The following is an 11,495-nucleotide window of genomic DNA, read 5'->3' as shown; positions in this document are numbered from 1 at the left end:
GTGTAAAATACGCAATCTGTACTGCGATGTTACTAGCAGGATTCAAAAGAATATTTCAAGTTTCAGGTCCTCATGAACGCATGTTTAAGATGTTGCAAAGTATTAAACACAGTTCACCTGTGTTCTCAGCTCTCTGAGACACTGAGCAGGCAGATTCTGTTCTGCATTGCATTCACCCTGTATGATGCCATGAGATACCATCACTTCCCTTGAGCTCTGGCACGTTCTCAATTCACTGTTCTAAACTTAATGAAGGGACTACTTGGCAACTGTGTTGCTTAATCTTCTAATGAACTAACTATTAGAACATATGTATCTGTGGATCATATAGATTTTGTAAGTATTAAAACAATTTAAAAAATGGAGAGACTTACAGAAAAATAGGAATATGTTATTTTAATTAAGCAAAAACAGAGTTATAATCACTCTAAAAATAAAATTAGACTCTTTATCAATCCTTAACATCTGCATTTAATATTTTCTTCTAAACAAAAATACAGATGCGATTATGTAGCAAATTACAGTCTTTGACAACGTATAGTATTTATCTTCTCTTACACTTACTTTAATTCTAATTTGGTCATTAATACTCAATTAATTACTGAAACATGTTACTTGTAGTAAAAGTGCCACAATTGAACTATAAACATGACATTGCCATCTTAAAACTGCTTTGCTATAAACTGTAGAGAATATACAGAGTTACAAAGTCGTTGAGTTTTTATCAAAATATACAAACCCTCCCAAACCTAACGCAAGCTAACAATATTCTTCTTATGAACTATACAGTTATATAAAATATTTGTAAAATTATCTTTGTATTTATAAATATTCTACCTTATTTGCTTTGGTCTATATTTATCATCATACAAGTCCACTTAGAAGATATCTTTGTGTATACTTTCTTTGAAACATCATTATACTTTCCTGTGTTTATTATTCTATTGACCTTATTTAAATGGAACCAAAGCTGCCATGAAACCAGAATTTCTCAAAGGGTTCATAGCATTCACCAGTGATAAAATAAGTAAGTGGACTATATTATTACTTCAATCAATACTGTATTATCATTTCAATTGTAGTTTTATTGTACCCAAGCTATAGTTTCTTTTCAAATATTCAAGAAGATGCAGTTAAGTAACAAACTGTGAACCAACACAGAGAATGAAGTCAAGGATCACTAACTCTTGTTGTGACTTAATTTTTTAACACTTCACAGGGATGAACATACATGACTACTGGCAATGCAGATACAGTACAACAGAGCCCTATCATATAAAATGCAACTTGCAGACATACACCTGCTTGGACTTTTTTAAGCATCTCCGTTAAAATGAATCACACTTCCACAAAACAGTATTAACTGGATTATTTTGGTGCTGTCTCTCAGAAGCCCATTATCCCAGTTCTTAGTGAACTGTGCAGTGTAAGGCTCACCATAACCCTTCAGTGTGGCAGTATGAGGGAGGCAGGAAGGCCAACACTCCTTCCTCCAGCAGCCCACTCCTGGCCCCGCTCTGCTGTGGCCACGGGACACTACTGGAACGGTGGGTGGGATAACTGAGAAGGGACATCTGAAGGTTAACTGTTGCATTTAAGGCATGGAGATGACAGGGAACCCCAGAAACTGACCCTATGCCTGTTTATCCACAGGGATAACCTCAGGGATATATATGGAAGGAGGAGTCTTATTTACCTACTCCTCTCAATATCAAAGTATTTACGGGGAGTTGCTCTATTGTTTGTGTCCAGGCATTATTCCAGGATGAGGAGGAAAACTCCGTCTACATCTCCTTCTGTTGAGAAGAATTATATTTCTAAAAGACAAGAGCTGCAGACCCACCAGGAGGTCGACATTTCTATACAGGATTTCTGTTTCATGAGAACAATTTTCTTTAGACCAATGCACCTGAAGAGCTCACCAGGCCATTGACACAGGGATTTATGGAGTTTGGAAGACTGGCTATAGTGAGTTCCACTGAACCTTTATTAAATGTCTCAGAGATATATAAATCTGGAATACTTCTCACACCAGCACTCAAGACTTCACAGTTATTATGGTAACTACAAAACTGAATATGGAAAGGAAAAGAGTAGTTTCAACTCCTGAATATGTTTTGTAAAGGCTGAGTTACAGAAAAGCATGGCAGAACTCTAATGTACTTCGGCACACCCAAGCCCATGAAACACTTCCCACCTTCACTTTAGAATACACAAGATTACAATTATTTTCTTTATAAACACATTACTTTTGGTTAAAAAAAAAAAAAAAAGCAATATATGGTTTCTGCAGCAAAAATTCCTTCTACAGAATACACCATGAACCTACTTATTTCATTTGCCTAGAACAATTCTGACTCAAAACCAGAACTGTAAAATAGTTCAGTGACTAGTTTCTTGTAATGCTAAGTATAAGGGTTTGGGTTGGTCATTTTCTTTCTCTCCATGTTAAGAGTCTATTGTGAAAAAAGTATTTTGGGTGCTTCAAATTAAATTTGTATTATTGCAAATACTAGTATTCCTGTGTTATTTTTCTTTCTTTTGCATATATTGACACGTTTAGATGAAGAAATTTGACCTTACTAAATGATAAGTTTCCCCATTCAATACGTCCATATCTTCTCCAATATATAGTTTCGGATTTTTCTTCTCTTTTGCACAGTTGTCACTCAGAGTATAACTTCTGGAGTTACATTTTGTGTATTTTTCACTTCGCTTCCTTCTGAGCCAAGGAAATGTGGATTTTCCAAAAGTTTAGTGCTTTCACTGCAAAACTGTTCTTTTCTATCTTGTGTTCCTGGACTTTTGAATAGATGTTTCTTCTGGTGCATTCCCAGAGCAGCTGCAGTCTTGCAAATTTTTGGGCACTGAAAGCAAGCGTATCCTTTTCCATTATGTTCAAGTATGTGCCTTTGCTCATGGTTCCTTTTGGTAGAAAGATACAAGAAGCTCTGAAAGCAGAACTGACAGTGGTAGCGTTTTTCTCCAGTATGAATTCTTTCATGTATTTTGAGTGTTTCATTTAAAGTGAATGCCTTATTACAGTACTGGCAGACAAAATCTTTAACACCTAGGTGAATACGTTCGTGTTTCTGTAAATTTCCAGGAACTGAGAAACATTTTCCACAGGTTTTGCAAGTGTAGGGCTTTTCCCCAGTGTGACACCTCATATGCATTTTTAAAGTGGATGGACTTCGAAATTGTTTTTGGCAAAACTCACAAGTGGAAGGCTTTGAAGCAGCAACATGCCAGTGTACATGTTCTTGAGCTTCTGGTGCGGAAGACTGGTCTCTCTCACAGAGCTCACAATGAAGATTAGGCATTTCTGTGTTCTCCTCCTGGCTGACTGCCTTTTCCTCAGGAGCATTCCTGAGTGCATACTCTCGACTGCATGTGTTGTGGCTTTCCACACTGATGCTCCTCCTCCCATGCTTTTTCCTCCACTTGGTCTTTTTCATTTTTCTTAGCTGTTTGGATTTCTTTTTTGGTTTGTAATTATAATAAGGTCTCCAGGGTTTATCACTGGAGTCCTGGTCACTTACATCATCACACATTTCTGTCAGCTCCAGGCATTCTGAACTACAGAGTCTAGATGGGCTTTTTTCTTTTACCTCCATTTCTGGCTCCTCAATGAGATTGTCCTGTTTGGACTCATGTTTGGATTTTCGGCCCCTTTTACAAAATAGCTTAGATCCTAATATATGTCTTTTTACAATGGCTTCATTACCGATTTTTACTGTTATCTGACAAAGTGGTGCGACATTGCTGTCAGCTGATGTTCCAGGTAAGGCAGGCTTTGCAATGTATGTTTCAGTTTTACTGGACTCTTGGACAGTATTTGTAGTTTTGCTACATGAACCTCCAGATCCTGTGACATGCTGCGTATCCTCAGTTGCTTCTGCTCTGTTGTACGGCAGTGTTTTCTTTTTCTCCTTAATAGTTTTTGATTTTGTAATGCACTTCCCGTAATTATCTGACCCGTACTTACAGTCATCACTTACTGACTGACTGGGTAGGTTATTTGAAGATTCTGTCTTACTGTTTTCTATGGAAGTGACTGTTTTACTGTGCATTATTACTGATGAAACTCTGCTACTGTGCATTATAACAGACGGTGCAGAGCTGCTGTAACTGATGACAGAGGTTGAATTTTCACTCACGTTAGCTAAAGACACAACCGAAGAATCACACTCCTGCGAACCAGAGTCATTCGCAGCAGTGGGAACTCTTTTTTCAACTGGGAAAAAGTCCCTCTGCAGGTCAGAACTTAAGATACCTACTCCCCAAGAGGAAGAATTCTGAGTATTTGTGGAAGATGCTGTGTCATTACATGAAGATGTATCCAAGGCCAGAGTTCTGTTGTTTGACATTATACTATGTTGAAAATTCAGTGGTGGCAGCTCAGAGCTAAGAGAACTCGGAATAAAACAGTTAGAAGAAGCAGTTTCATTAGCCTGGGTACTTGGTGGAACATTTTCATAGGAAGAATTTCGGTAGGATTTGTAAGGCAGTCGCCTGCATTTCATAGGTAAGAGTCGATACAGTTTGTATGGGTACATACTTGGTTTTAAACCCCCATTAGCTGTCTTTTTATTTACTGAGAGGCGATGGTCAATTGCATGGAAAGACTTCTGGTGATTTTTCAGTATATAGTAAGTCATGAAGGTCTCCAGACAGAAAATGCACTGGTAGCGCCTCTCTCCAGTGTGCCAGATCTCATGTCTGGTGCGGTACTCAGCTAACGCGAACACTTTATTGCAGTAATGACAAGGGTATGTTCTTCTCCAGGAATGCACATTTGCATGTCTTCGAAGGCTGGACAATGTGACATAACTACGCTTGCAAACGACGCAAGTGTATAATATCTGCCCATCGACAACTTTAACCAAATGATCTGTTTCTGGTAAAGTGCAGTTTGCATTAGAACAATCAGTGATGCTGTTTTCAGACAACAGAGGTTCTGTGTTTGCATATGAACTTCCATTCTGTCCCTCTGTAGCAGTATAGTTATCTGCAAAGTTTTGTTCATTTTCATTGTGAGCTGGTAAGTTACTTGATCTCATGCAGACTTGTTCATGACTTTCCAGTATATTTAGATTTGCAAATTGTTTGCTGCAGTATTTGCATATGAAAGTTTCCTGATGCTCTGAATGGAGCTGAAGGTGAGCAGTGAGTAACGCCCTTTCATTGAATGATTTTGCACAACAGTTACAACTGTAAACAGGTGGAGTGACAGTCGTCCCAGATGCAGAGACATCAGCAGAAGTGTTTTCTGCTTCTCTGGATACATGCAAATCTCCTGCTTTATTTTGAGATTTTGGAAAGGAAGTAATTGTCTGATCAGTAACTGCCTCATGCTGGGCTTCTGCAGTGGTTACTGTAGAGGCTGGTGCTTTTGCTATAGCCAAATCAGTACCCTGGGGCTTAAAGGCTGACTTAGGAGTACTACCTGCTTGTTTTCCCTGCTGAATGACTGGGGTGGCTTGGTGATTTTCGTAGCGGTCCTCACCCACCTGGTATGAAGGGCTGCTGTCCCGTTCAACAAAAGGTGCTCCTTGTGAAGTATCTCCCCCAGAAGAAACGGCATAGGAGTGTTCAGCCAAGGTACTGGCTGGCTCAGCATCTTTGCACACATCGCTTCTGTCAAGGCTGATGTTGGGAGCTTGTATTGTGTCAGACACCTTTTTAAAGCTGGCCCTCAAATCAAGGGGAGAAAACAAATTGTTTTCTGTTTCAAAAATTGAGAATGCATTTGTAATTCGTGGTCCATTTGTCACAGCAGAATCTTCATGTCGCTTTTCATGTTTTTCCTCTTTGACAGTCCCTTTTTCATTAACACAGTATGCATAGGGGCAGGGGGAACTTGAAAAATTTACATCTGTAAGATCTTCTAGAAATGATATTCCCAGTTTTTTCCCTGCAGCTGCAAGGTCCGTTACAGTCTCCTGCCTCTTAACAACTACTGTGGAACTGTAGATGTAATTCAGTATCTCTGTAAACACTTCAGCTTTGAGATCATCTAACTCCAGTACGTGACCTGAAATACAGATGGTACGACTCCAAAAAATGTTTTTAAAGTAAAGGCTTGAAGCTGCCAGCACATTACTATGGGCTTTAAATTTGGTGTCTTCCACGATTATGGTGACATCGCATAAAATACCCCGAATGCGCTGTTCATTTAAAATGGAAAGTACAGTGTCACTGTGGAAGTCATCCTTGAGATCCTTTGAATGGGACATGACTGTCATCTACAAGAGAAGAAAAAGTAAATATATTTAGAAGGCATTTTTCATCCATTTCAGTTACAGATTAAGTTTATAGTTCTGTATTATTGTATATATTTTTTTTAGTTTATTAACTTTTCAAGTTTAAGAATGAGTAAAATTTTGTCATAACATTTCGGGTTTAAGTCATCTTACATTCACTGGTGCCAACACTACTGCAGGAAATGTCCATCCAGATCACAGAGGCCAGAGCAGCAGTAGCTCCTCAGCAAGAGGCAGAGGATCCCTCCCACTCCCTCCTGGCATGGAGCCGCTGCCCATCCTATGCCTTCCACTGGGAATGCAGCCAATGGCTTTTGCTGTGCCAGGGGGTGCAGCAGGTCAGGGTCACCCTGAAGGACTCCCTGAAGCCTGGATGGAGTTCCCCAGTACGCCATGGAGGGACCTGGCACACACGAAGGGGAAGCTGGGTTGCTGTGGTTCTGTGCAGAATGAGGACTTTGCGTTCCGGGGCTGTTTGTCAGACACCTACTTCACAACACAATTGTATCTATCTCCTTACTAAACTTGTATTTAAATCACAGCAAGAGAGTCTCAATTACAGGATAAGGCTTTATAAGCAAATGAATGCACAAGGAACACAATTTGGTAGACAACAGTGAAGTACCTGTAACACTGTTTATGTGAACAGAATTTTTTTTTTTTAATAGTGAATCAATTTATTAAATAATTTACACTACTTTAAAATTACTGAAAATTTGTGAGTAAAACAAGTAGAAAATAATGGAATAACAAGTAGAAAATAAGAGAATTTTTTCTTCAGTTATAGTTTAGATTTAGTGTTCACACTTTGTAATTAATGTGTTCTTAATTTCTTTCAAATAATAAGGTTTAACTGAAATAATAAGTACCATTAAATAACTGCTAATCAATAATAATGAGGTTTAATGCTGACAAAAACTATTTAGATTATCCAGGCTGTTACTACATGAATATACCGGTTCATTCAGTTGAGATAAAATATGCAACATATGGATGAAAAATACTCTGAAAAAAAATGGATTAGTTTGCCAGTTGAATTTGAATTTTGACAATTTCTGACAACTGAATTTAGTATCTGGTGAAAATCTGTCCTCACCAGATAGTTTTCCTCAAATTCAGCTCTGTATCATATAGTGAGGTTTGTTCCTTTTTCCCCCATCTCTGAGTAGTATTTTTAACTACTATCGTCCATTTCTGACTTCAAGTCATGAAGAAATAGTTGTGCTACTGGCACTTACCAATCACTACAGTAAAAAAAAAAATCACACTTCTTAAAGACCCTTTTCTTTAAACTTGTGGAAGCAAAACACACATTAAAGAATATTACTAACTACAGGTATTTTGTAAGACAGGCTAAAATACTACAACACTCTAATTCTAAGTTAGGAATTACCTTCTAAACACTGCTGCTCCAAACTTTAATTTTCAGCTTGAAAAATTCTACTATGACCCTTACCCTCAAATATTTTATGTTAAGAATGCCAATATATAAGATGGGTTTGATCCAAATGGCAAAATAAAGGCTTGACCCATACTCACTAAGCAAACAGCAATGGCCATTTAGAACACATTGGCTCTCTTACCCAAAATATTGGGAAGTAATCCTTTCTGGAAACTAGGGTCTTTATCATGAAGTTAAGTAATACAAGTCATACACCCCTGCTCTAATTAATCTAATTACACTTAGGACACTTTTATCACAAATCTACAAACTACTTCACTGCAAATCAAATTACACAAAAAGCAGCAACAACCTCAGTGTGAAGGCAAACCCAATATACTATGACCAAGACCACAAATTGGTATGTTATGGATGACGCTTGGAAGTAAAATTTGTACCTTGCAGAATGGCTACTGCTTCTATCAGGAAAGGTGTTCTATGCAAATAGTCAAAATTTCTATTAGACTTTGATGGCTGAGAATTTTCAAGGCACAGAATTCAGAACAAAACTGTGATTCATAAAAAAACCTCTGATGCTTCCCATGATATGCCAAGGATGTCATGAAATGAATTCATCAGTATAATGGTGATAGAAATGTACATGAATATTATTTTGATTATTTGATCACTCACAGCAGCTGTAAATCTAGATGCATTGTTTTGTGCCTTGAAATCTTAAAATCACAGTTTGTGATGGATTTGTTTATTACACCAATTTGGCTTAAAATAAGGGATATTTACTTATTTGGAATGGCAACCTGAAATTCACAGTGTTTGGATATAGTTATCTGCTTTGGTTCAGTATCTAAAAACCCAGATGTAACTGTAGATAGTTTCTGGCATATCAGGTCTACAGAAAGCATACTGACAATACTTTTCCTCCAGCAAGCAGCTACTATTCCAGAATTGATTCCATTTTCTCACTGACAGTGTCTGAGATTACATCTGACTTGCTCATGTGATGTGGTATTAGAAACCAACATCAAAAATATTTCACAACAGGAGTTATTGATAGGGTTATTTCCTGAGTATAGGAAATAAATGATGTCAACTCTACCTCCCTGTTAACTGCCCCACAGGAACTTGCCTGTGTTTTTTCTGTTTCTTTATTGAAGACAGCTGGTTTTAGTTCAAAGACACATCATCTGACAGACTGTTTGCTAAGTGTATTAGAATGCTATGGCCATGCTGAGAGGCAAACCCAAGTGGGTTTAGTACGTGTCTTATTATTCAACTAATTATTTCAAAATTTATCCTCCTAAGGACAAAAGTGAGTATTTTTTAATTTCTACTTGCCAAGTACATAGATTGTCAGCTTTTGCAGTCCTGGATAATTTGGTATGCTCAGTAAAATACTAAATGATTCTTTGTGTCAACATTGTAGAAATGATCATTTGCTATTTGGTAATTTAATTTTTCTTCTGTGTGCTAAACCACAAGCTAGATATCTCACTGAAAAGTTATACAGAAAAATTCCAGAGCAAATCAGTTTTTAGAGGAAATGCTTTTTGCTTCTTCATCTCAACCTACACATGCCCCAAACAGTCTATTTATTCATGTCTGTAATGATTCTCTATTGCCTTATATTTTACCTGTCTTGCTTCTTGCGTTTGTAAAAATGTGTGTGAAATGCTATAAAATCAAAATGCCCTACCTAGCACACACATAAATGGAGTATTTTAGGAATATTTTACATTCCATTTGCAGTACATACTATAAAATGAAAACCTGCTCTTCAGTTTTCAAGGGAACACTACCAAGAACCAAGATACACAGAGATCAAATTTCCAGATGTGTTATTATTAAATATTTTTCACAAAAACACTGGAAAGTCCATTCAGAATGTAACTATTCTTTTGTATGATTTTTATTATAGAGTTATGGAAGAAATTTTAGTTTTATTTGTAAATGTTGCCCAAAACATATATAGATACCATTTGACCTATTAAAGGGCAACAAAACTCCTCAGGCAACTAATCCCTCTTTTTTTTGACACAAATATGTTATTTTCATACTTTTTACTCTCAATCCAGACACAAATAATTTCTTAGGAATCTGAACAGTACCTTTGTAGCATTACCTAATGGTCTTTGGTACACCTATAAATAACTTCAGGTTCAGAACAGCAGAATTTTTGACTGGGAGCTACAGTACTATTTGCAGATTTTCTGCAAAAACAGTAACAGACTTAACCTGTCATTAGAAGTTGTTGAATCACTTGGAGAAATAAGATTTAAATATTTGTCTGAAACTTAAGTGTAATGGTCAGTAAGTTTATTAAATTATAACAGTACCTTTTCTGACATCAACAGAACACCACTCCAGGACAACACTCATACATGAAAATAAGTAATATTAAAACTTAATGTCAAGATCAGAGATTGATGCATCCAAACACAAATTTGACTACTTATGCCTCACAGATGACACTGCTCATTATAAATGGAGCAGCCAACTGTATGTGGACACAGCTGAGAGTAGAAGCTAATGTTAATTTTTATATTAACATTACTTTGAAGTCAACAAAGAGTTCACACGAAGTTTTACTATTCCATGAATACTAAATACAAATTTTCTACTACCAAACAGAACTACTACAATCTAGGAATATTCTTTTAACTTCTGCTAATCTTTTGAAATCCACTGCCAGGCAAGTGTACCCCAATACATATGAGAAGAGATTATTTTATTCCACTCCAGTCAGCTAAATTTGAAAGACAAGCTAGTGGCATAACAAAAAAAACTCCAAAGCATTAGGGGCAGTTGCTAGTACCCAGGCAAAATCAAAACCAGCAAGATAAGTGACGAACTGTAGTAAGAATTCTACTTGTTTCCTTACTCCACAGATTTCTACTGGGATTTTATGGTGCTAATATTTTCTGGTACTAACCAACAGGACACTAGAGAAATATGTTCATTCCATACCTTCCTGATGTTCAGTTTTACCCTACTGTGTAAAGGTAGTCTTAAGTCTTTTTTTTTTTGTTTCCAGCCTGCTTCCCCAGCTGAGGGGGAACATTCACCTGTATCTAACTCTCCTGACGGACGTAGTTTTTGTTCTAGAGCCGAAATGGAGTCAGCCATCACCAACAAACAAAACCCCCCAAACAAGTACCACCCCACCCCCCCCCCCCCCCATTCCCCCCAGCTCTGATCCTTGCTTACCTGGAAACCTATTGTCCAACCATCACTGCTACGGTGACTGCCCCGTTTTTTATGGAATCATTTCATCACTCCCATGTCGGCAGCAGGGCTGCCTCGATCAGGGTGCTGCAGCCTCCCTGCAACCTCGGGCATGCAGGGCCGTGCTCATGGTGTCTAATGATGTTAATGATGGCTAATGACTTTCAATAGCTCGCAGGAGCGTGCAGCTTAGTGCTCACTCTACAGAGCTACACGTTACTTCTTCAAGTGCATTGAGAGATTTTCTCTTTGAACTCTCGCTGCTCACATACTTCCCTGTTGCTCTAGAACAGCATTATAGACTTTGAATGTTTTTTTTTCAGCTTCGCACTTTCCTCTTTTAATTCAGACAGCTGGGGTGGGGTAATGGAATTTAGCCTAAGAGCATGTCAGTGTTAGGAGACCTCTCATGCCGCGCGACGAACCACTCTTTCAGAGCCGGGACTCTTTCCCACTATTAGCATCCCGACCTCAATTCTCTCACTCCCTGCTTTACGCTTCCCACGACCTCTCCCACTGCACGAACAGCCCGCGCGGCCTCGGCAGCGCCTCGCTCGGACACGCAGGACGAGCCCGTGCGCGGGCGCTCTGGAGCTGCCCTGCTC

At 38.2% G+C, this 11,495-nt stretch overlaps 1 protein-coding gene across 6 annotated transcripts in view; it reads right to left on the bottom strand.

The window, feature by feature from the left end:
• Positions 1-381: 381 nt before the first annotated feature.
• ZBTB38 (zinc finger and BTB domain containing 38) overlaps positions 382-11,495 on the bottom strand; it is a 49,823-nt gene continuing 38,709 nt past the window's right edge. For 5 of the 6 annotated variants that reach the window (XM_048314620.1, XM_048314619.1, XM_048314621.1 and 2 more), the window contains one exon: positions 382-6,248. In XM_048314620.1, coding sequence (XP_048170577.1) covers positions 2,670-6,248 — 3,579 coding nt within the window. In that variant the 3' untranslated portion in view covers positions 382-2,669. Of the gene's footprint in view, positions 6,249-10,872; positions 11,455-11,495 lie in introns of those variants that run through there. The other variant, XM_048314624.1, reaches the window with a different exon arrangement.

This window comes from Corvus hawaiiensis, chromosome 10 (genome assembly GCF_020740725.1).
Source record: "Corvus hawaiiensis isolate bCorHaw1 chromosome 10, bCorHaw1.pri.cur, whole genome shotgun sequence".
NCBI classification, from domain to species: Eukaryota; Metazoa; Chordata; class Aves; order Passeriformes; family Corvidae; genus Corvus; species Corvus hawaiiensis.
This window is presented reverse-complemented; position numbering and strand designations above follow the sequence as displayed.